Source organism: Mustela lutreola, chromosome 6 (genome assembly GCF_030435805.1).
Source record: "Mustela lutreola isolate mMusLut2 chromosome 6, mMusLut2.pri, whole genome shotgun sequence".
Classification (NCBI taxonomy): Eukaryota; Metazoa; Chordata; class Mammalia; order Carnivora; family Mustelidae; genus Mustela; species Mustela lutreola.
Genome location: NC_081295.1, coordinates 175,150 through 197,482, shown reverse-complemented (window position 1 = coordinate 197,482; position 22,333 = coordinate 175,150). Strand labels below are relative to the sequence as shown.

General features: G+C 48.0%; 1 protein-coding gene and 1 pseudogene across 7 annotated transcripts in view; both read left to right on the top strand.

Annotated features, from left to right (window-relative positions):
- Positions 1-20,080, top strand: part of FAM120B (family with sequence similarity 120 member B) — an 88,906-nt gene extending 68,826 nt beyond the window's left edge. Inside the window, exons 9-10 of one of the 7 annotated variants that reach the window (XM_059176441.1) lie at positions 993-1,044; positions 19,603-20,080. In XM_059176441.1, coding sequence (XP_059032424.1) covers positions 993-1,044; positions 19,603-19,615 — 65 coding nt within the window. In that variant the 3' untranslated portion in view covers positions 19,616-20,080. Of the gene's footprint in view, positions 1-992; positions 1,045-14,815; positions 16,034-19,602 lie in introns of those variants that run through there. The other 6 variants (XM_059176442.1, XM_059176443.1, XM_059176444.1 and 3 more) reach the window with 6 other exon arrangements.
- LOC131833330 (phosphatidylethanolamine-binding protein 1-like) lies at positions 5,717-14,809 on the top strand (annotated as a pseudogene).
- Positions 20,081-22,333: the final 2,253 nt, after the last annotated feature.

Sequence of the window (22,333 nt, the reverse complement as noted above, 5' to 3'; positions counted from 1 at the left end):
GGGCCAGGCGGGGAAGCCGGGGCCTTTCAGGGAGGGGCACCAGCCTCCCTGTGAAACGTTTGCTTCCTGGGCTGGGAACTGGGGAGGGGTCCCGGGACCGGCAGAGGTGAGACCCTCCCTGTGGTGGGGAGCTTCAAAGCAGCGACAGTGAGCGTGAGAACCCGTAACTTCTTCCTTGGTGGTGAGAAATGAGGTGTTATATTCCACAGTCAGTAGCAAATGGCCTTTGCCTGTGGTTCCTTCAGATTCTCCCCTGTCGGCGGTGATTCTGCAGGAGTGCTGGGCTATCGTAAACCCGTCTCTGAGCATCTGTGATAACAAGGAGGGGCCTGGAAGCCTCCTGGCCTCGCTGTGACCTGCTCCCGCCACCCAGCCCTTGACCAGAGCCCCTGCCAGGCTCTCATTTGTGGGAGCGGCTGAGCCACAAAGGCTGCCCTCGGCGGGAGAGGCGCGGGCCGCTGTGTCAGGAAAATGTCATTTTCTGAGTGTGCGAACGACCTCCGTTTTTCCCGGCGGGCGGCTCTCCTCTGGTTCCCCGACACTCCCTGTGTCGTGGAAGGTGAGGAGCCACCAGCTGCACGGGCACGGGGGGCACTCAGCTAGGGAAAGAGCCGCACGCCGCTCGCTCCGTCCTTGGCCGAGTGTCCTCCATGATCCATGTGCACGTGCAGCTCCTTTCCCAGTGTCAGCGGCCGCGGAGGCTGTCTGGCTGCCGTGCCCGTGGTTGGAACTGGCTTTCAGAGGAGCACTGGGGACATGCTTCCTTCTGCCAGCACAGCCACCTCTTAATTAACTGCTTCCTACTCTAATGGAATAGTTGGGCAACAAACTTAATGACAGGGGCCACAACAGAAAAGGGAAGAAAGATGCTCTTCTCCAAGTACAGCTCAGCGTGTTGTTTGATACCTACTTGGAAATGTGCTGGCTTTTCTGTTTGAATTTTAGAGAAATGGAATTAACTTAGTTTTGGTTTTCGTATCTGTTTGGTACAGGAAATAGACCATATGACCCTGACCATTGGAGGAGATACTCACCCTCTTCTGGGTAAGTCACCACTTCCATCCCCAGAACAAATCCGTTTGATCAAGGACGAAAGTAGAGCATCTGTCTTTGGAACATGTGTCTTTCATATCAGTTGCTAACTTGAAAAAAATTCAGTTGCTGCATCCCGACGTGGGGCTAGGTTAACTTGGTTTGCAAATAAGTTTGCTTCCTCTCAAAAAAGTGTGGAGAGAAGGGGACGGGAGGTCCAGCCCTAAAGCCCTGGGATGCCCTTCTCGGGAGCGAAGCTTTTCAGTGACTTCTCTCGCAGCATATGAAGAAGAGCCCCATCGGCTTCGTCTCAGGGGCTGTGCCTGACTCTGCTAACATCTTTACTCTCATTGCTTTATCTCGAAAGTGTGGTTTGTTTTTTTTTTTTAAAGTGAGTTGGAATCTTACTATGTCCTGCTTTTTTTAATTTAATGCTAGATTGTAAAGACTGTAAGGATTGGAGACATGATGCACTACGGCGGTGTAATATTCCAAGTGTGGTTTCTAGCTCTAAATAGAGGGAAAGAGGTAACCGCCTTCTTCTCCCCTTCCTGGCGGGAGAGCCAGCTCTGCATGGAGGGCCCAGCCCTGCCTGGGAATCATAATGGTGTGTGGCCCACGGGTCTGTTCCTGCCAAATCCTCCTTTCCATTTTACTCTGGCCAGGCTCCAGCTCAGAGTTCCTGACAACAGTGCATGAGAGGCAGGCCTGGGTCCCAGCCGACAGACACCTGGCATTAGACGGGAGGCCTGTAGGGTTGCGTGGGGAGGAGGCACTCATTCATTGTCAGGAAGCTTAATTTATAATGCTGCTAATGAGAGGTTCATTTCTTGCTGTATCTAAGCATTGAACAGCTCTTGGTTTTAAAAAATGTTCTGGATTTTCCAAGTTTCATGGAAGAATTCTCAAATAACTTAAGAATTGTCATTTCAAGGCCAAAGTTTTACTGAGCTCAACCTCTGGAGTATTGACAGTGGAAGGAAATCTAGATTTAGGGGATCGGCCTGTGTCAGTGGCCTGTCTGGCCCCGCACGCTGTGGCTCTGGGGGTTTCCAGCACTTGCAGATAATGCTCACACATGGTCCCCGAAGACACAGTCGTCGCTGTCTATAGAAGCAGAGTAACCAGTTTGCGTGTTGTACTTCATGCATTACCCCAGCAGCTCAAGTATGCAGAGCTCCTGGCTTTGTCTGGCCTTAGAATCCCATCAAGTGTTTACCAGAATGGGGTACAGTCTCCAGGTGTTTTAATACATGTAGGTTTTATGTTTGAAACACCCTCACTGCTTCCTGCAAGGCCTTCTGAAATACACTGTGTACCTGGTTACTTTCCATGCAAGTCTTGTAAGACCTACAACTTGATGGCCCAGCTTTACTCATTTATTTTTTTTAAGATTTTATTTATTTATTTGACAGAGACAGAGAGAGAGGGAACACAAGCTGTGGGAATGGGACAGGGAGAAGCAGGCTCCCCGCTGGGCAGGGAGCTTGATGTGGGGCTCGATCCCAGGACCCGGGATCATGACCTGAGCTGAGGCAGACACCCAATGACTGAGCCACCCAGGCACCCCAATTCCCCACCTTTAGAAATAGATTTGTTGGGGCGCCTGGGTGGCTCAGTGGGTTAAGCCGCTGCCTTCGGCTCAGGTCATGATCCCAGGGTCCTGGGATCGAGCTCTCTGCTCAGCAGAGAGCCTGCTTCCTCCTCTCTCTCTGTCTGCCTCTCTGCCTACTTGTGATCTGTCTCTGTCAAATAAATAAATAAACAAAATCTTTAAAAAAAGAAAAGAAAAGAAAAAGAAATAGATTTGTTTCATTCCACTTACAGTGTCCCTGTCTGTCAACATTCTGTCCCTTTCATTTGTGCTCGTTTGAGACCACTGTTGCTTCTAGAAGTTTCATTTCTTTGCTGCTTATTTTTATAACTTTGAAATGAAGTTTTCATCCCTTAGATGAAAAGAGTAGACCGCCGTGAAAATCGTTCTCCCCTTTATAATATCTGCACTGCAGCTTGTCAGTCAAATGTTCGTTGTCATTAGCAAGCTCGATTCAGTCCTTGAGTTCGCTCAGTCTCTTGTTTGAGGAGGCAGTGTTTACGGTAAGGTTCCGTGATCTTGTTGTGTGAGTCAGTCACCTCTGCAGCCTAGTCTGGCTGGGGTGAAATGTCCACGTATCAATTTGAAAATGAAAATAAAACAATAGGAGCACCTGGGTGGCTCGGTGGATTAAGCCGCTGCCTTCAGCTCAGGTCATAGTCTCAGGGTCCTGGGATTGAGTCCTGCATCGGGCTCTCTGCTCTGCGGGGAGCCTACTTCCTCCTCCCTCTCTGCCTGCCTCTCGCCGACTTGTGATCTCTGTCAAATAAATAAATAAAATAAATCTTAAAAAAAAAAAAAAAGAAAACAATATATCACTCATAATTAAATCGTTCACATTTCTTTGATTATTGGGAAGACACTTCATGATCTAATATATTGGGATCTTTGGGAAGAGGGAGGATGTTGAATTTTGAGTTTTGTCAAATGCTGCTTCTGCGTCGACTGAGATGGACGTAGGATTCTTTATCCTTCGTTCTGTTAATTTGTTGTGTTGATTGATCTGCATGTGTTGAACCCTCCTTCCTTCCAAGGGATAAATACCACTGGTCATGGTGGTGTTATGGTCACATGGGTCATGGTGTATGACGTGTTAACATTCTGTTGAATTTGGTTTGCTAATATTTTGTCAAGGATTTTTGCATCATTGTTCATCAGGGCTGTTGGCCTATGGTTCTCATATAGTGTCCTTGTCTGGTTTTTTTTTTTTTTTTTTTTTTAAGATTTTATTTATTTATTTGACAGAGAGAAATTACAAGTACACTGAGAGGCAGGCAGAAAGAGAGAGAAGGAAGCAGGCTCCCTGCTGAGCAGAGAGCCCGATGCGGGACTCGATCCCAGGACCCTGAGATCATGACCTGAGCCGAAGGCAGCGGCTTAACCCACTGAGCCACCCAGGTGCCCCCTTGTCTGGTTTTGATATCAGGGATTGCTGGCCTCATAGAATGAGTTTGGACGTGACCCTTCAGTGTTTTTGGAAGAGTTGGGAAGGACTGGCGTTAATTCTTTAAATGTTTGGTAGGATTCACCAGCGACGCCATCTGGTCCTGGACTTTTCATTTGTTGGGAACTTTTTAATTACCGACTCAATCTCCTTTCTCATTTATTGGTCTGTTCAGATGATCTGCCTCATCATGATTCAGTCTCCATTAGGTTGTATGTCTCGGAATTTATCTGTTTCTTCTATGTCATCCAGTTTTGGGTGTGGATGTGTCTGTCGTATCAGTTTTAATTTATTCTCTTTGTAATTTGATTTGAGCCATCTATCTTTTTCTCTTGGGCAGTCTAGCTCAAGGTTTGTCAATTTTGTATATCTTTTCAAAAAACCAATTTAATTTCATTTATTTTTGTTATCTCTTTCTTGTCTCAATGTTTTTTAAATATTTTTTATTTCCTTCCTTCTACTATCTTTGGGCTTAGTATGATCTTTTTCTAGTTCCTTGACCTGGAAAGTCAGGTGGTTTATTTGAGATGTCTCTTTCTTCTGACATAGTCATTTATTGCCATAAACATCCCTCTTAGAACTGCTTTGGTTGCATCCTATTATTTTTGCATCCCATTAGTTTTTGTATGTTGTATTCTGTTTGTGTCTGTATCAAGATACCTTTTGATTTCTTCCTTGACCTATTGGTTGTTCACAAATGTGTTTTTCAATTTCTACAGATTTATGAATTTTCCACTTTTCTTCTTACAGATTTCAAGTTTCATACCATTGGGATCAGAAACTATACTTGATACAATTTCAGTCTTGTTAACTTAGGAGAGTGAGGGACAGAGAGGGGGGAAAGAATCTCAAGCAGCCTCCACACCAAGCATGAAGCCCAATGAGTTGGCTCGATCTCACAACCCTGAGATATGACCTGAGCTGAAATCAAGAGGTGGATACTTAACTAACTGAGCTACGCAGGTGCCCATCAGTCTTGTTAAATTTTTAAGACTTGTTTTATAGCCCAACATATGATCTACCCTGAGGAACATTCTTGAATGCTTGAAAAGAGTGTATTCGTCTGTTACAGATGTCTGTCCAGTCCGTCTGGCCTAAAGTGTGTCCTTATTGCTTTGTATTTGGATGATGCACCCATTGTTGAAAGTGGGGTATTGGACTCCCCTGCAATTGTTATATTGCTGTCTACTTTCCCTTTAGTTGTCTTAATATTTTCTTTATATGTTTACAGACTTTATCATCCTTTCATGGTTGAAGCTGTCAACAAAGTAAACATAAAGAGAGTGAGCCTCAACTTAATGAAGGCCACAAATGACCAACCCATAGCTGGTATCATATACAATGATGCAGTGTTGAAAGCTCTTTCTCTAAGATCAGGAACAAGAGCAGGATGCCCACTCTCACTACTTCTGTGTGGCATAGTACTGGAAATTCTAGCCAGAGCAGTTAGGCAAGAAAAAGAAATAAAAGGCATCCAAATTGAAAAGGAGGAGGGAAATCTTTAAAAAAAAAAATAAAAAAAGGTGGTGGGGGGTGCTGGGGGGCTCAGTGGGTTAAAGCCTCTGCTCAGGTCCTGATCTCAGGGTCCTGGGATCGAGCCCCGCATCGGGCTCTCTGCTCAGCGGGGAGCCTGCTTGCTCCTCTCTCTGCCTGCCTCTGCCTACTTGTGATCTCTCTCTGTCAAATAAATAAATAAAAATGTTTAAAAAAAAAAAAGAAAAAAGGAAAGGAGGAGGTAAGACCCGTTTGACGTCACAATCTCCTACATAGAAGATCTGAAGACTCTGTCAGAAAATGACTAGTAAGTGAATTCAGTAAAGTTGCAGGATACAGGTTCAATATAAAAAAATCAATTGCATTTCTATACACTAACAGCAGGCTATCCAGAAAAATAATTAGGAAAAGAATTCTAATTATAGTAGCATTAAAAAGAATAAAATATTTAGAAATAAATTTTCCCAAGGAAATAAAAGATCTGTATAATGAAAATCATGAAACACTGATGAAAGAAATTGAAGACACAAGTAAGTGGAAAGATAGTTTGTGTTCATAGATTGGAAGAGTATTGTTTAAATATTCATACTACCCAAAGCAATCCACATGCTCAGTGCAATCCCTATGAAAATTTTAATATAAGCATTTTTCACAGAAATGGGATAAACAACCTTAAAATCTGCATAGAGCCACAAAATACCCCCAAACCCAAGGCGATCTTGAGATAGAACAACAAAGGTAAGGGTGTCACATTTCTTGATTTCAAACTGTGTTACAAAGCTAAAGTAATCAAAATAATTTGGTACTTGCACAAAAATAGACTCATAGGTTGATAAAACAGAATAGAGAGCCCAGAAATAAAACCTCAAATGTACGGTCAACCAGTCTTCAACAGGGGCTCCACGAACACCATGGAGAAAGGGACAGTCTCTTCAATAAATAATGTTTGGAAAACTGCATATCCACATGCATAAGAACGAAATTGGACCCTTAATTTACACAAAAGTGCATTAAAGACTTGAACATAAGACCCAAAACTGTAAAATTCCCAAAAGAAAATATAGGGAATAACTTCCTTGACGTCGGTCTTGGAAATGATTTTTTGATATGACTCCAAAAGCATAGGCAAGAACAGCAAAAATACACAAGTGGGACTATATCAAACTAAAAAGCTTCTGCATGGCAAAGGAAATGGTGAACAAAATGAAAAGACCATCTATGGAATGGGAGAAAATATTTTCAAACCATGTATCTGATAAGAGGTTAATACCTAAAATATAAAAGGAACTATTATAACTCAATAGTTAAAAAAAAAAAAAAAGAAAGAAAATTCCTAAATAACCCAATTGAAAAAGGAGCAAAGGAGCTTGAACAGACATTTCTCCACAGAAGGCTCACAGGTGGCCAACAGGTACATGTAAAGGTGCTCAGTATCACTAATCATCATTGAAGTACAAATCAGAACCGCAGTGGGATAACACCTCATACCTGTTAGAATGAACGTCATCAAAAAGACAAGAGAGAAGAAGCACTGATGAGGAGCTCTTGTGCACCATTGATGGAGTGTAAATGGAGAAAGCCACTGTGGAAAACAGTACGGCAGTTCCTCTAAAAATGGAACTGTGGTCCAGCAGTCCTCCTCTGGACGTATACACCTGGAGGAAAGGAAATCAGGGTCTTGAAGAAATATCTGCCCTGCAGTGTTCATTGTGGTATTTTTCACAGTAGCCAATGTGGAAATAACCTAAGTTATCAGCAGATGAACAGATCAAGAAATTGTGGTACATATACACAAGCAATATCCAGCCATAAAAAAGGAAATCCTGGCATTTTTGACAGTGGGGGTGATCTCAGGGTATGCTCTGCCAAGTGAAATAAGCCAGACATAGAAAGACAAATATTTCATGACATCACTTGTATGTGTAATCTGAAAAAGTCGACCGTAGAGAAACCGTAGAATGGTAGCTGCCAGGGGCTTCTGGTTAAGGAAATGGGAGGTGTTGGCTGAAGTGTACAGATACTCAGCTACAAGGGGAATAAATTCGAGACCTCTGATGTGCGGCACAGTAAGTAGACTAAAAATAATGTATACTTGGAATTTGGTGAGAGTAGAATGGGTCTTGAGTGTTCTCACTCCACACACACAAGTAGTGCTTACGTGAAGCGATAGAAGGGTTAGATTGATCCCGGCAATTCTTACACAGGGTTAGCTACATTAAAACACCATGCTGTATGCCTTAAACATATACAGGTTTTTATTTGTCAATCATACCTCAGTAAAGCTGGGGGTAAAAAAAAAAGGAGGGTGCCTGAGTGGCTTAGTCGGTCAAGCATCTGCCTTTACCTCCTGGGATTGAGCCCCACATCCGGCTCCACACTCAGCGAGGGGTCCGCTGCTCTCGCCGTATGCCCCTCCCCTGCTAGGGTGCTTCTGCTCTCTCCTCTCTCACTCTCTCAAAGCAAAATCTTTAAAAAATTTAAAAAAAAAGAGAAAAAGCGAGGAGCCTAAAATTGAGCCGTGAATTAAACAGATGCATAAGCATCAGACTGACTAACAGTGGTTGTGTTCAAGGTGGGGATGAAACTACAAGAGACTGGGCATTTCCTGCATTTCTGTCTTGTTAAGAAAGACAGTTACTTGAATTGGAAAACAATTATTTGAGAGGGACCCAAAGACACAAAGTGTTTCTTGATTCAGCATTCTCGTGGCCAGAAACCCTGATTGACTCCGTACAGTGTGTAGGGTTGGAACTGCCTGCTTGTGCTCACTGAGAGCTGTGGGCTACTGGGTATTTCATGTTACCTTCTGACGTGAGGTCACCATCTCCCCTGCCCCTCTGCCTGGTCAGTTCCCACTGCACACAAGAGCCTTGACCACTCCACTTTTCACTGTATGCAGATTTTCGGCCCTTAGTCTATGGTCAAAAAAGAACAACACTTTAATTTGCATTTCTCTGAGTACTAGTGAAGCTTATCTTTTTCATACACTTATTGGCCATTTGTATTTCTCTTTGTGATCTACACATTCATATCGGGCTAAATCTTGGGTGATTTTTTTAATATTGATTTGGCCTTTTTTATATTATGGGTATTAAGTCTTTGATGTTCACGTATATGGCAGATATCTTCGCCATTTCCTTCTTCCTGCCTTCCTCATTTGGGGAGTCATTATTCGCATAGAAACCCAGGCATCGTCCTTGATGTCTGCACCTCCCCAAGCCCTGACAGTCTGTTGGGAGCAATGATGTGTGGAACCACAAAAGACCACGTCGTATCTGGAATTCGCACTTTTCTTAATATGGCTACTGCTGCCACCATATTCCGTGCCTCCATCATGCCCTCAGTGGGACTTCTGCAGTCCCATGTCTATGGACAGTGAAGTCCCCTGTGCCTGTCCCCTGTTGTGGCCTCTTCTCTGGCTGTCCCCTTACCTTGCTCTGGCAAACATGGCAGTCCCTTCATGTAGCTGTTGCTCCTGTACCTTCATGATTCTCATCCCTGCTTCCAGACTGTTCTGCCAGTAGGTAGAACTACCTAATGAGCTATCCCAGGCCTTAGTGGTGTAAAACATATAGCTAGTGTGCTCACAGGCCCAGCACGGCCTGTCTCTGCTCCATTGTGGCTGGGCCCCAGTTGGGAGACATGATGTTCTGCGAAGTCCTAGTCATTCACATTTCTGGCTTATGCTGCCTCTTGGCCAGGGATGTCAGTTTCTCTCCACAGGAGCCTCTCTGCTAGTCCCTGGGGACTAGTTTCAGCTTCTTCCCAGCGTGGTAGCTGGATACCCGAGAGCTAAAGACCCAGGCAGAGGCCGTGTCACCTTTTGTGAACTAGCCTCACAAGTCATTCATCAGCTCTGCTACCCAGTTCTGTTCATCAAGGCAGCTAAAAAGGCCTGTCCAGATGAAGGTGACATGAAGGGCACATTCCTCTAGACAGGGGAAGGGGAAGCTCCACAAGAGCATGGGGGACTAATTGTATTTCTTTGGCCATTTTGGCAAAGTAGTAAAATTACATACTTTAAATCTCCTGTCATCCAACCTTACCACCTACCCTGCCATTGTCCTTCAGATTCAAGATTTTGGCTCCTGGCTCCCTGGCACTCTTCCCACCATGAGTCTTGTAATAACTTTTAGCGATTTCAGTAGCCTGTGGATAGTCTTCCCTGATGACAATGCCTTGACCTGCCATCCCAGCAGTGTGGCTTTCCACCTTGGCCACCATTCCCAGTAGCTCAACCACTCCATGACTTCAGTTTCAGACACACTCCAGCCACCCAGCACAGTGTGTCCAGACCCACATGTTCCTTTGGGCAGATCAGGATCCCCCAGTCCACTGGTCCGACTGCCCTTCAGTGGGCCTCACACCCCTTCTTGTCCTCACTTTACTGTTTCTCCTCGGTGGTTAACGATCAAAGTGACTTCCTTATATATACTCTCAACTGCTTTACCTTTCTCATTTTACTGTGTTTATTTGGTTAAATCCAATCCTCTGCATTTGGGATGTGGCTAGAGAAAGACCCACAGTCATGCTTCCTGGTCCTACCTTAAATTTATGCTCCTTGACCTCAGCGAACTCTTGGTCCTGTCCAGAGGTCATTGTCCGTGCTTCACTGCTTTCCAGGTCCTGCACTCCCCCCCCATCCCTAGCCGTCCAGCACTTCCTCCTTATCCACAGTCACAGCTGGCAGCTATGCTTTCTGTCCATTCCTTTAGCCACATTTGTTCTCCCCCAAGCATCTGTGCACCATCTAGATTCATAACCAAATACAATGAGAAGTGGATGAATCCTTAATAACGGAGGTAATATCTGTCTCTTCACCTACTCGTGGACAAAGTGACCGTGCTTGTAGCCTGGGCCAGGTGCCCCTGTCCTCAGCTGCTCCTCGTTGCTCAGTGTCGCAGCTGCAGAACACTGCCCCTTACTGGTGAGCATCTTCAGTTCTCCCCCCTCCAGAACCTTCTCCAGGAATCATGTCACTTCCTGCTTTGCTTTATAGAAAAATGATTTTGAGTCCAGAAACCTATAATCAGCCAAGTTAACATTCTACCATAAGAGGAAAAATGAACACATTTTCGGGAATCAGAAAATGTTGACTCCCAGATCCTTTACAACAGAAAATGGGTATGCTGTAGCAAAATGAGCACTTCATCTAAAACAGCTACATGGGCTATGAGAAACAGTGATGAACTAAGAAATTAGTAAAATGCCTTTATTGCTAAACAGTTATTAACTGTAAGAAAAACAAATATGCGAAAACAATTGACTGAAATCCCAGATCACAAGGAGAACGTGATGAGTGTTTCTGGGGAATAAGACAAAAAGAAAAGTAAGGACAAACTAAATTTCTTATCTTGCTTTAGAGAGCAGATAGAATTGTAACAGATCTTGATGTTTTAGAAAAATAGAAGTTCACGTGTGTGTAAAATGTAGGATATGTGCTGGAAGAAGGTGCTGGATGGATGAATAGATGATAGGTACATGAGCGTCCATCAGACCTGTTATGTACCTGGTGTCGTGAGTCAAAACGATGAGGAAAATGTAAGGAAAAATAGTCCCGATGATAGGGAGTATTAATTAACACATAGCTACCAGAAATGAATAGGTCATATAGACCAGCAATAGTGACATGCATTTGAACAACACTTTAACAAGCTTATTCTGATGGAAATATACAGAGCAGTGTATGCCCTTTTGTTTATGTTATTTTCCACAAAAGGACAGTTCAGAAATCTAACCATGTGTTAGACTCCAAAGTAAATCTCAGTTAATTTAGTGAAAAGTAGAAACCACACATGCTGTATTTTCTGTACACAAAAAAATAACTAGAAATCAACAACCGAAAAATAAATAGCAAAAGTCTTCCACTTGGAAATTAACCTATTCTAAATATTTATTGAGGAAGTCAAAATCCCTTTCAGAAAGCATAGTAACAGTACTGCATTCAAAAATTAATGGGAGGGCCGTCCTCTCAGGGAAGAGAGGGCATAGGAAGTACCAGGAATCTGTCTCTCCACCTAGACAATTGTATTGCCAGAAACTGCTTGAAGGAATTGTTTTGGAACAGGGTGGAGACTGAAGACTTGCAGCTTCCAGTGGATAGCTTGGCTGGCAAGTTGTGGTTAATTTCCATCATTTCTGGCTGCCCGTCCTCCAGCCCCATGGCAGAGAGCCATGCACACAGTCCTGGGGCACCTTGCTGGAGCCAGAGTAAACAATGAGGACCTTGTCCAAGCATCAGGCTCTTGTGTAGTGGCTGCTGGTTTTGGTTGCTGAGATGCAGGCATAGAGGCTGGCCACCATCGTGTCAGTCTCCACTGGCTGAAGTGGCTCTCGTAGCATTGAATGGGGCAACGCATGATAGTAGGCACCCACCACCACCACCATCTGCTCTGGTGGGAGCCAGACACTTAAGGATCAGGACATTCAAAAACAGCTGTCCATTCAGGGGTATCTAAAAAGCCACCATGTGTGGCAAGGAAAAAATGGAGGTCAGAGATGATGTGAGAGGACCTTAGGCTTTTGCCTCAGGCTGGTCTCCAGCAGACACACAACAACAAACAGCAGGCATAAGGAGATGGGAGGAATGTGATTTCTAGAGGTAGAACAGTATGATTCAATTTTTATGACGTCCAGTTTGCAACAACAACAGAATCACAAGGCATTCAAAGAAGTATGTAAGCATGACCCACTCCAAGGAACAAAATAAATGGACAGAAACTGTCCCTGAAGAAGCCCAGATGTCATATTTAATAGATAAGACTTAAAGATTTTCGAAGAGCTATAAGAAGACATGGACAAAGGAAAACAGTGAACAAACTGAAAACACAAAAAGATATAAAGAAATAAAGATTGCGGAAAGAACCAAGAAGGTATCTGGAGCTGGGAACTATAGTGACTGAAACGAAATACTCTCTAGAAGGGTTCAGAAGCACATTTGAGCAGCAGAGAAAGAATCTGTGAACTTGAAGATGGGGCAATTGAAATTTTTAAACCTGGGAAACAAAAAATGATGAATGAAGAAAAGTGAACAGAGGTTGAAGGGACTCGTATGGTATCAGCAAGCAATTGTATGATATGCATTGTGGGAGTCACAGAATGAGAAGAGGTAAAAAGAATATTCAAAGGAATAATGGTTGAAAACTTGCCAAATTTGATGAAAGACATGAACCTACAAATCCAGGAAGCTCAACAAACTAATTAGAATTAATTCAACCCTTGCCAAAGTGCATCATAATCAAATTGTTATGGGCCAGAGACAAAGAGAAAATCTTGAAGCAAGAGAGAAGTGACTCATTAGATACAAGAGATTGTCAATAATCATCACCAGTTTCTCATCCAAAACCTCAGAGGCTAGAAGGCAGTGGGTTGATATACTCAAAGCACAGAAAGAAGAAAACTGCACTAAAAATTCAGTACCTGGCCAAACTGTCCTTCAGAAATGAGGGAGACGGTTCGCAGGTCAATCAGAGGCAGTGCTGCAGGCCTGTGCCTTGCTCCTGTGACTTCACTGCTGTCTGCCCAGCTTGGCCCCACAATGCCAGTGGACCTCAGCAAGTGGTCCATGTCTTTGAGCCTGCAGGAAATGGGCAAGTGGTCACAGCATCTGCAGGATATGCTGGGGCGGGGATCAGTGAGCTGGGCAGAGTGCTGATGCCCACCCAGGTTAAGAGCTGGCCCACCGCTGTTGCGAGGGTTGGCCTTGATGCAGGTACACACTACACCTTGGTCATGACAGATCCATATGCTCCCTGCAGGAAGGACCCCAAATACAGGGAGTGGCACCATTTTCTGGTGGTCAGTATGAAGGGCGGTGCCATCAGCAGTGACACAACTCTCTCCAGTTACATTGGCTCTGAGTCTCTCAAGGGCACAGGCCTTCAGCATTCCGTCTGGTTGGTTTACGAGCAGGATGGGCCACTGACGTTTGACAAGTCCGTTCTCAGCAACTGATCAGAGACTGCCATGGCAAATTCAAAGTGGGGTCTTTCACAAAAAGTTCCAGCTCAGGTCCCCAGTGGCTGACATGTGTGATGAGAGTGGGGTGACTGTGCTCCAGGTCTGTGAGCAGCTGTCTGGGAAGGAGGGGAATGTTAGGGAACAGAATCCCAGAGGTCTCAAGCAGTGCTCTCAAGGTCACTGATACATGTAGTTACAGGTGAGGCTTGAGCACTGAGATCCTGGCTTAGGGTGATTCTTCCTTATGCCTATCTTTTATAACCCTGGATAGTCACATCCCAATTTATGTTTTGATCTAATTTGAACTCCATTTGGGGGGATATTCTGATATTAGGATGTGGTCATCAAATTGTTAACATAAGAATAGCAACCCAGAATTTAAAGAAGAAAAATTTCAGGTAAAAACCCTGGTCTACAGCAATAGAGCAGAGCACCAAAGAGTCTTTAAGAACGGTCATAAATAAATAAATAAACAAACAAAAAGGATTCATTTCCTCTGCCTTTGGGAACCTGAGTCCTGAATTGCGGATAATGGCACTTCTGTACCATGTTTTCATGGCTGTGTCTCTCACCATAGAGATTGGCAGGTCTACTACCCCCCAGTGTGGTACTCCTCAGACTGGTTACCGGTGGGGGCAGGGTTCAGTGTCCTGCTCCAGCTCCTCTAAAGAGCAGGACTGGAAGAAGCAGGAGGTTAAGGCCAGGCCATCTAGATGAGCCGAGGGGCTGGGTAAGAGGTTGTCAGAAATCCTGAAGTCTGTGCCTTGCTACACTGGCCCCTCTTCATCTGGTAGGAAAAGCCAGTCTGGAGGAGTTGTGGAATGTTGTGTTAATTTTGCTGTTTGCTTGTAGTTGAATAAAAATAAAAGCATGTGGATGAAAAAAAAATAAGAGGGAAATGAGGACATTCCCTGATGAGTGTGAGCCGAGAAGGAGGAGCCATCCCCACAAGACCTGCCGTGCAGGAAGCGCTGAAGGGAGACCTGTAGGATGAAATGAAGGGACCCTGGGCCAGACTCCAAAGCCTTGTGAAGACAACGCAAGGCAAATGCTCGGGCAGTTACATGGCCAGCACTACAGTTCTGGTTTCCTGCTACACCTTTTAGTTTCTACATGATTTGAAAGACAAACACATAAAAATTCAATTAACAATATATGTTACTGGGCATATAGTGTATAAAAATGTGGATTGTGACTTAAGTCACACGGTAGTGTGGCGCTGTATCAGAGCAGAGTTTTGTTTTTTTGATTTTTTAAAAATGCAATTTAATTAATGTAGGCTGTATTTTTAGCTTCAGGGGTGGAGTTCAGTGACTCGTCAGTTGCGTACAGCGCCCAGTGCTCATCACTTCATGCGCCTTCCTCGCGCCCGTCACCCAGTTACCCCCACCCCACCCACCGCCCCTCCAGCGACCCTCAGTTTGTTTCCTGCGGTGAGAATCTCTTATGGTTTGCCTCCCTCTCTGATTTTGTTTTCCTTTTTCCTCCCTTCCCTGTGTTCATCTGTTTTGTGTCTTAAGTTCCACATAAATGTGAAATCATGTGGTATTTGTCTTTCTCTGACTGACTTATTTCCCTCAGGATGACACCCTCTATCCATCCGTTCCCTCACGCATGGCAAGCGTTCACTTGGTGGCTGCGTTATATCCCACTCTACATTATAAGCACTTACTTCATCCATATATGTCGATGGACATCTTGCCTCTATATTTGGGCTGTTGTGGACATTTCTGCTGTAAACACTGGGGGGCAGGTGCCCCTTCAGATCACTATGCTTGTGTCCTTTGGATGAATACCCAGTAGTGCAGCTACTGGGTCATAGGGTAGTTTTTACCCTTCTGAGGAGCCACAGAGCAGAGTGATGCTGTTGAAGTTACTGGTTAAATTCAACTTAGAGTGTTACAACTTGAAGGTGTTAGATGTAATCCCCACAGTAAACACAAAGATAATAGCTATTGAATATACACACAGACAAGGAAATGAGAAGAGAATTAAAATGTGTCTGTACGAAACAAAATCCACCAAAAAACAGTTAAAACACCGAAAAAGGCAGTAATGGAGGACAGGAAGGACCAAAAGCTCTAGAGCACATAGAAAACATGCAGAGTAGCAGAAGTCCCTACTTATCAGTAATTACTTTAAATTTAAATTTATTAAAGTCTCCAGTCAAAAGAGATTGACAGAACAGATTTTTTAAAAAATGTGACACGTGCTCTGTTTGACAGATTCCTATTAGACCCCCAGACACAAGTAGGTTGAACATAAAAGGAGGTGAGCGGCATGTCTGATGGTCGTGGTCATGAGGACGCCCACTAGACTGCAGAGAAGAACCTCCACGATGAGAAAATAAGAGAAACAGTTGAAGAATGCTGCGGCTGAAATGAGAACCGCGCTAGAGGGAACCAGCCGCAGGTTGGGGGACGCGGGACGACGGATCAGCGGTCTGGAAGACAGGGTGATAGAAAGCACCTAAGCTGAATAGGAAGAAAAAGGGATGTTTTAAAACTGAGGGTTTTAGAGGGAAGGGGTGGGGGGTCGGTGAGCCTGGTGGGGGTGCTGAGGAGGGCGCGGACTGCGTGGGGCGGGGGTGTGCTGCGCACAGGAATCCCGGAACGTGGTGTCCGGACCGAATGCTGTATTGTATGGTGACTCGCAGAAAACACACCCACAAATAAGGATGGGTTAAGGGATCTCTTGGACAACATCAAGCAAACAGACGTTCACATTATAGGGGTCCCCGGAGGAAAGGAGACTGGGAAAGGGTCAGAAAATCGTGTGAAGGAATAACTGAAAACTTCCCTGGGGAAGGAAACCGACTTTCAGGTTCAGGAATCCCAATGTCCCGGACAGGACGCATCTAAGTGGACCCGAACGTCCGCAGGCCCACAGGAGGGTGCAGAGGAAGCAGAGTGTCAGAGTCAACGGTAAGATACAGAGTTTTAAAAGCAGCCAGAGAAGCACCTAGTTGCATGCGAGGGAAACCCTGTAAGACCGTCAGCTGATGTTTAGCAGAAACTTGGCAGGCCGGACAGGAGGGGCACCATCTGTTCCAAGTGCCGAAAGGAAAACTGCAGCCACAACTACCGTTTCCGGCGGCCGCATTCGGAGTAGAAGAGGAGGGAGTTTCCCAGACGGGAGTTACGGGAGTCCGTCACCACTAAACTGGCCTTTCAGGAAGTACTGAAGGGACTTCTCTGGAAGAGACAGCCCCGACGAGGAGTGGGCAGACGAGGAAAGGAAAGGGGACGCACGAAGAGACGGAGACACGACGGCGCCCAGAAAGCACGAAGCCGTGGAGCAGGTGGTCACTGCGGGTCTGCATGGTGGTCACACGGGAGGATGTGCTTGACCTCGTGTCCCTGCCAACAGGACCGACGACTGTGGACTGCGGACGTGTGTGTGGGCTTGTGACAGACCAAAAAGGTACAATAGATACATAAGAAGTAAAGATAAAAACGAGCAACAGTAAAGAAAGCCGTCAGTCACGAGGGAAGAGAGCAAGAGACAGACCAGAGAACACCAAAGTGGCAGGGAGTCCACACACAAAATGCGATGGTGCGGGTGCTCCCATGAAGAGACACGAAGTGGTGGAATGAATGAAATGGAGAAACGAGACCCATCTGTGTGCTGCCTACAGGGGCTCACTTCCCATCTAAAGACACTCGCAGACGGAAAGTGGGAGACGGGGAAAGATTTTCCATGAGAATGGAAGCGGGAAAAAAGTTGGGGTAGCAATTCTTGGAAAAAAATTGACTTTAAAATAACTGTAACAAGAAACAAAGGAAGGACATTACGTAGCGATAAAGGATCAGCCCGCAAGGGTGCGAGTGTGGATGTGTGGATAGCCAGCGTGGGCACGTCTAGACACACAAAGCAAAGACTGACACATGCGGAGAGGTTGACAGTAATTCAGGCGTGTAGGAGCTTAACACTCCGCTTTCCTTGTGGATGGATCGTCCAGGCAAAAAACAGGAAACATTCTTTTGAATGAATGATACATTAGACCAGATGGACTTAACAGATAAATACAGAACATTTCATCCCCGAACAGCAAAATGCACATTCTTTGCAGTGCACATGGAACATTGTCCAGGATAGATCACGTTAGGCTATAAAACAAGTCTCAATAAATTAAAAAAAATAAAAAAATTTTGATTTAATTTAAAAGATTAAAAGTCGGGGCGTCTGGGTGGCTCAGTTGGTTGGACGACTGCCTTCGGCTCAGGTCATGATCCCAGAGTCCCGGGATCGAGTCCCACCTCAGGCTCCCAGCTCCACGGGGAGTCTGCTTCTCCCTCTGACCTTCTCCTCGCTCATGCTCTCTCTCACTGCCTCTCTCTCACATAAATAAATAAAATCTTTAAAAAATCAAACAAAAATAAACGATTAAAAGTCATGTCAAGCACCCTTTCCCTCCACAGTGGTGTGAAAGTAGCTCTCACTCACAGGACCTCAATTACAGCTAGAAGGACCCAAACGCACGGAGGTTGAACCACCGGTGGGTCAGACAGTCCCCACCCCGAGGGCAGTGGGAAGCGCCACCCAAGCCGGCCGCCCCAGGAGCCTTCCCACCTGGCCGGCACCGGCAGGAAGCTGCTTCCTGTGTCTCAGACCTGGAGCTTTCCTCCAGGGATTTCTTCTCTGACCTCCTCCTCCTCTTCGCTCTCTGCCCTTTGTCTCGGAGGTTAGGCACCGTATTCCAGCTCCGGAACTGTCCTGTGTTTTCCCTCTTAGTATCTTTCCTGGGCCATCTCACCAGCTTCGTCTCCCCTCCTTTCTGGTCTTTAATTTTGAGGTTTCTAAATTGTGGAATTCTGATTCTTTGTTTAACGCAGACTCTTCATTGCTTTGTAATTATAGCATTTCTTTTGCCAGCAGTAGTTCTATTTCGTTTTTTCTTTTTCTTTCACAGACTCTTCTTCCAGGTTTCTGTGTTTGCTTTGGCCCTTGTTTTTGTTTTAGATTTCTTTTTCTCACACGGCTGGTAATTCTTGAGGCACGTAGTGTTGAAGAGTCGGGTACTAAAAAGGCCACTGGAAGGCTGTGCCCCGGGTGGGACTTCCAGCCACAGGACCCTTACCCTTGGGGGTCCCTGCTCTTTCACTCCCGATCCGAGGACGAGTCTGCCACTCTTCCTGGAGACACCAAGGGAATGACACGGTTAAGAAACTCCAGGGAACCCCGGAGCGGCCACTTGAAACTGGGGTGAGGGCAGCAGTGCGTAAGGGCCGTGGGACGATCCTCAGGGCTCTGACTCGCGTCAGGCTCGGATTTTAGTGCCATTAACTTAGGTAGGAAATGCGAGGGGAGGAAAGCTTCTGGGTACACTGTGATTGAGGTGCCAGTGCTGGCTGTGGGTTGGCTTCCGGCTCTTTGGCCTGCTGTGTGTATGGCCTTGGACAGGGGTGATGTCACCCCCACCCCCATGTCAGTGAGAGGGAGCGTGTGCTCCCGTGTGACCACCATGCAGACCCGCAGTGACCACCTGCTCCACGGCTTCTGCAGCACTGGGCACTTGTCAGAGGAGTTGGGGCAGGGGCTGGCAGGGCTGGAGTCCGTCAGCACAGACCCCGGGCGCCAGCATCTACCACCATCTATGCAGGGGCCACTTGAGGGGTCTGGAGAGGCTGGTGAGCTGGTGCCCTGCATCCTGGGGAGGGGCATTCAGAGGGAGGGCAGTGGGCAACTTCCAGAGTCGCCACGGTGGGAATGATCCCCAGAATATGGAGGGTGCCGGCCCTCGGGGCAGCATGAGTCAGCACATAGGAAGCACGCAGCGTGTGGTGTCAGGACAGGTGATGGCTGCCCCATGAGCTAGGAAGTCACAATGACGGCCAGTGTTCTTCCTTCGGTGAGGGTGTGTCCTCTGCTCATTCTGGAATCAGGCTGCACACGCGCCAACATTGTCTCCTCTCCCAGACTCACGAGTAAGGTGTGCGCAGGCACGCACACGCCAGGTGCCCCCCGCAACCCCGGCCAGGCATGCCCTCCGCAGGACGCGGGACCCCGGCCCCTCTCCCCATGGGCCGGCTGCCAGCCTGCACTTGGTCGGAGGCTCACACGGTCCCTTGTGTTGCAGGTGGCCCAACTGAGGCCCGCTGGAACAGGACCGACCCTCGCGATCGAAGAAAGAGTTGTTTCAAAGCGTGGACGTTGATCACAAGGCCTTTTGTGTTCTGACGCCCCTCTGTGCCACAAGCTTGCTGCTAGAACAAGGAAAGAAGACCCGCTTCTTTGTCCTGTGCCGCGTTTGGACCCGGCGTTGGAGCTGTCCAGCTGGAAGAGCCTCAGGCAGCCGACCGCCTGCAGCCGGGTTTCCTGTGGGCTCGGTGCCGGCGTCTTCACGCCAGGGTTCTGCCGAGTTCAGCAGTTGCCCAGTGTAAGTCTGCATACACCCTTGACAAAAACGTGGTGACCCCTGTGCCAGTCCACCGCTGTGGCTCCAGAGCGACTTCCATTCCTGCACGTGTGTCCGCGTCCTCCCGCTCCGAGCTCTCCTAATGCAGCTTTCCTTCCAAGTTGTCGTGTCAATAAAGTGGAACTTGGTGATGAAACAAGTGGTGGTGTTCCGCAGTCCCCGGCAGCTCCCGGGGGGCCGGTCGGCCCCGTGCTCGGGAGGAGCAGGTCCGTATGGGGCGGGCCTCTTCTCCGGGAGCTGCTCCGCCCGCGGCCACAGGAGGGACAGATGCTGGGAGAAGGGCGGTGGGCAGAGGCCTCCCCATCGCTGTCACCCTTGGTGCCCGTGACTGGAGCCCTGAGCACGCACCCCTTCCTTGAGCTTGTAGGGCCTCTGCTGTGGCGGAGCCCCAGGGGGCGTCCGGCGTGCTCCCCCGGCTCGCCACGGGCTGCCTGTCGCACGTCTTCCAAGAGGGACTTGATTTCCACAGGGACGTGGCGCTAGCCATGAATTTCTGCAGCCAGGATGACTGTGTATGACGTAGTTGAAAAGAGAGCAAAGGTGACGGCCAGTGGCCGTGGTGAGAGCTCAGGTGTGTGGATTTAAGAAGTCCTGGGCTCGCGGGGTTTGCAAGGCTCAGCGTCCACAGGGCTGGCCACGTTCACGGTCTTCCCCATCCTTTGTACTTTCTGTTTAGTCTCAAGCTCTTGGGGCACCTGCCACAACTTAGGAGGAAAAATAAGTCAGTAGCATCAGCATTTCCTGACTGTCACAAAACAAAACAAAACGGAAAAAAGGCCTATGTTGTGTGTGTGTGTGTGTGTGTGTGTGTGTGTGTGTGAGCTCTGCGTGCGCAGTGTTGGAGCCCAGCTGTGTTCACTCGCGCACGGTCTCCGCGGGAGCTGGGCTTGCCGGCTGCTGGAGGAGAGGGCTCGCCGCCGACCTGCACCCGGTCCTCGGGAAGCTGCCACTCTGGTGGGGAGGGGGCCCCGGCCTGTTCCCCTCTGGGAAGCCAGGGGCCTTGAGGTTCGTTGTCTCCTCTTGCTTGATGCCGAAGGGTCACCCGGGGGCACCATCCGAGTCTACACCGTCAGCCTCCCTGCTCCGTCGCGAGCGGGACGTGGGCCTTGTTGGCTGCTGGAGAGCCTTCAGGAAGAGCTTTAACATCTCGCATTGACCCTGAAGCGCAGCTGAACAGTTATGAAACTGGCCGACGGCCGGCAAACCGCAGTTCTCTTTATTAACGTATTGTCTGCCCTAGGGGCGCGGGTCTGTGACTCGGCAGGCTTAGCCCGTCGCCCCCCCCCGTGTCCGTCACCCAGTTACCCCCCCGTGTCCGTCACCCAGTTACCCCCCCGTGTCCGTCACCCAGTTACCCCCCCGTGTCCGTCACCCAGTTACCCCCCCCCGTGTCCGTCACCCAGTTACCCCCCGTGTCCGTCACCCAGTGACCCCCCGTGTCCGTCACCCAGTGACCCCCCCGTGTCCGTCACCCAGTTACCCCCCCCGTGTCCGTCACCCAGTTACCCCCCCCGTGTCCGTCACCCAGTGACCCCCCCCGTGTCCGTCACCCAGTGACCCCCCCGTGTCCGTCACCCAGTTACCCCCCGTGTCCGTCACCCAGTTACCCCCCCGTGTCCGTCACCCAGTGACCCCCCCGTGTCCGTCACCCAGTTACCCCCCCCGTGTCCGTCACCCAGTTACCCCCCGTGTCCGTCACCCAGTTACCCCCCGTGTCCGTCACCCAGTGACCCCCCCCGTGTCCGTCACCCAGTGACCCCCCCCGTGTCCGTCACCCAGTTACCCCCCCGTGTCCGTCACCCAGTGACCCCCCCCGTGTCCGTCACCCAGTGACCCCCCCGTGTCCGTCACCCAGTTACCCCCCGTGTCCGTCACCCAGTTACCCCCCCGTGTCCGTCACCCAGTTAGCCCCCGTGTCCGTCACCCAGTTAGCCCCCGTGTCCGTCACCCAGTTACCCCCCCGTGTCCGTCACCCAGTTACCCCCCCGTGTCCGTCACCCAGTTACCCCCCGTGTCCGTCACCCAGTGACCCCCCGTGTCCGTCACCCCATCTCATCTTTTTTTTTTTTTAAGATTTTATTTAGTGAGCGAGAGAGCTAGAAAGCCCCTCCCCAAGGGTGCTAGAGGAGAGGTGGGGAGCAGAGCAAGCAGATTCGCCACTGAGCACAGAGCCTTTGTGGGGCTCGACCTCAGCACCTGAGATCGTGACCTGAGCTGAAACCGAGAGTCGGACACTGACTGAGCCCCCAGGAGCCCCTCTTTTCCCTCATCCGGAGCCAAGCTCAGAAGAAGGTCTTTCGTCATCCAAATCCCCTCAGTCTCTGGTGACGCCTGAGGCCTGGTAGCCCGTTCCCTGTCCCCCAGTGGCCGTCCCCTCTCGTGACCACTGGTC